Source organism: Zerene cesonia, chromosome 27 (assembly GCF_012273895.1).
Source record: "Zerene cesonia ecotype Mississippi chromosome 27, Zerene_cesonia_1.1, whole genome shotgun sequence".
Taxonomy (NCBI): domain Eukaryota; kingdom Metazoa; phylum Arthropoda; class Insecta; order Lepidoptera; family Pieridae; genus Zerene; species Zerene cesonia.
This window is the reverse complement of record NC_052128.1, coordinates 6,763,181-6,766,120: the sequence shown is the minus strand read 5'-3', so window position 1 is coordinate 6,766,120 and position 2,940 is coordinate 6,763,181. Positions and strand designations below refer to the sequence as shown.

At 37.1% G+C, this 2,940-nt stretch overlaps 1 protein-coding gene across 1 annotated transcript in view; it reads right to left on the bottom strand.

Annotated features, from left to right (window-relative positions):
- Positions 1-2,940, bottom strand: part of LOC119837308 (rho GTPase-activating protein 26-like) — a gene marked incomplete at its 5' end in the record, with an annotated part of 16,052 nt that overhangs the window by 10,996 nt on the left and 2,116 nt on the right. The window contains 3 exons of the mRNA XM_038362826.1: positions 65-162; positions 357-429; positions 1,204-1,278. Coding sequence (XP_038218754.1) covers positions 65-162; positions 357-429; positions 1,204-1,278 — 246 coding nt within the window. The remainder of the gene's footprint in view (positions 1-64; positions 163-356; positions 430-1,203; positions 1,279-2,940) is intronic.

Sequence of the window (2,940 nt, the reverse complement as noted above, 5' to 3'; positions counted from 1 at the left end):
TCAATACTGTGAACGTTATCACGATTTAACTTCTTTAAAGTCACATTATTGTATATATACGTACCGTTTTAGGGTTGATTTGGTTGTAGGGCAGCAAGGAGAGCGATCGCGAACTCCTCTCGTAGCTGCAATACTGTTTACTCCACGTTGTACCGAAAGCCTCTGAAACGAGAATTTGAAAAATTCATTAGAAAGCGTTCAAACCAAAAATTTGTTTCACTACCCTCGAATTTGAAGATAAATGTTCTACAAAATAAATTTTTAATAGAACGAACTGCAAAAATTTATTACCTCTGTGGTAATATTTACGTGAATATATACCCTAGGAAACAGAAGATATGACTAGAAGCACTCACTCTTCTCCATGAGGAACAGGTAGCCGGCGCGCGAGGCGCCGCCGCCGCACTCCTCGCTCGCCTCCTCCTTGTGCTGCGAGGGGACACATTCGATCTTTATTATTTACATATATATTATTTGCATTGCAAATCTACCGACTACTTATATTTTCTATGTCTGCACTAATTGTATAGATATTTGAGAAATTTTGAAAGAATAGAAAAAATTTGATCACGTGGCAGGATTCGAACCTGCGTATCTTGCCTAACCGTAGCAACGCCTAGCCTCTCGGCCACCCGTGATCCTGCCACAGTAATCGAATTTCTTCTACTCTTCCGGTTTCATGTGCCTAAGGGGCACCCCACGCCATCTATTGAGATGATTAAGATATATATACAACAAGTACAGAATTTAATAATTGTAGATTCTAAAAAATATATTCCTGATTAGAAAATCTTTAAACTTTCGAGTTACAGTATTTAAAGCTGACTTACCTATGTCTTCAATATATTGTAAAATAAATGATTAAAAAAATTATTATATATATATAAATATAAATTTAATATTTATATTTATATATATATAATAATTTTACTACCCATATCATTATTATAATAGTCCTCTATTGTACCCGAGGTTGTCTGGAAGAAATCGCTCTAAGCGATAAGACCGCCCATTGTGCCTAGATGTAAGTTTTATTTGTCTCCTTTCTTTGTCTTTAATGTTAATTAAGTGCACAATAAAGAAAAAATAAATAAAATAAATAAAATAAAATAAATGATTCAGTAAGAATGTCAATTTGAGACAAATGTTTTTCTTAAAAACGCTGGCGAATTAAAAACTTCACTCACAACAATTAAAACTTACCACTTGCCGCATCTCCATCATTTTCTTCATGAGCGATTCAGTCTGTTTGCTTGTTTCTTCGAAATTACTGCGCGTCTGTGAACCAAGTTGTAAGGTTACAGCCAGAGCACACAAGCGCAAACCACACACACTCACACACGTTTGCAATGTCAACACAAACTACATTTTTTTTCATTATTTGCCTAATCATTTGTAATTGAACTGTTTAAAAACAAAAACACTTCGGGATTTTTTAACAAGTGGTGCTTTTGATTAATCTTTGAAGTTGATTAATCTTTAAAAATCTTAATTTATTGGTTATGGTATCTTAAGGTATATGGTTAAAACTTTTAAAAATACTGTTAAACAGACTATCAGATGACATCTATTGAATACTGTTTACTATATATTATGAACCAGCTAGCTACCAGCTAGTTATATAAATTATCATAGTACAATCTGTCATTCCCTACTTTCTTTGGGGTACAATTTCACTTCGGGGCACAATCAAAATATTTTCTAGCGGAAGTATAAAAGGAATTTTATAAATTGCAAATTTCAGTCCAATAGGTGCAGTAGTTTGTGCTGTGCGTGGATAGATCAGTCTCCAAGTCATCTTGCGATTTATATATTAAGACTAACATGCGGACTCATCATCGATTCTGACGTCACGCACACACACACATACACTCAAATAAAATCGTAACTCTTGCACACATTCACAGCATGCCTCAAAAAAACAGCAACGCTCAACTAAATCGCGAACAGGGTGTTTAGCATAAAACTAACACGGTTATTGTTGCCACAGCAGAAAAAAAAACACTGTTAGGATCAATATTAGTGTACACAATATCTTATGGTGGACCTGCGGTCGCTGGGGCTCCTGTCTCACTGCACAACCTGCAGTCAAATTGTCACTTTTACTATGTTGCTTCGACTTTTTTACCATGTCCGGGTACACACCGGGTATATATTACAATAATAAAGAAATTGGACATATGTATTGTTATCCGTTCCTAAATGAAGTTAATCTTATAATTATAAATGAAGCAAGGAGTGTAAAATTATCATGGGACGAATACACTATACCTTGCTGGTGATAGAATTACATTTTACGATTTCAATGTAGAACCGAAACAGTGTATATAAAGGTACAAGCTTGAATTTAATTTATCCCTCCACACAACTGAGCACAGAATGAACATAAATATTGATGTGACTGACAACTAACTATTATTATGTAAATTCGTTCGGATGTCAATACTCATGTTCGCCTCAATGCATTATTTAAATGGGGGATTCGTGTATATTTCTGTATTCATATTGTACTTTAACATTATTGTATCTGCGGCGCCTTTCAATAAGAAGTTGCGATATAGAGATCCTTATAATGCACCAGAATAAGGAACTTGCGATTTGTGTGTGTGTGTGTGTGTGTGCGTGTGTGTGTGTGTGTGCGTATGTGTGTGTGCGTATGTGTGCGTATGTGTGCGTATGTGTGTGTGTGCGTATGTGTGTGTGTGCGTATGTGTGTGTGTGTGCGTATGTGTGTGTGCGTATGTGTGTGCGTATGTGTGTGTGCGTATGTGTGTGTGCGTATGTGTGTGTGTGTGCGTATGTGTGTGCGTATGTGTGTGCGTGTGCGCTCGCGCGAGTGTATGAGTGTGTGAGTGCGGGTACGCATGGGTGCGCACTCACACGCTGGATGCGCAGCTGCAGATCGCGCACAAGCGGCTCGGCGTCGTGGTGCACGTCGTG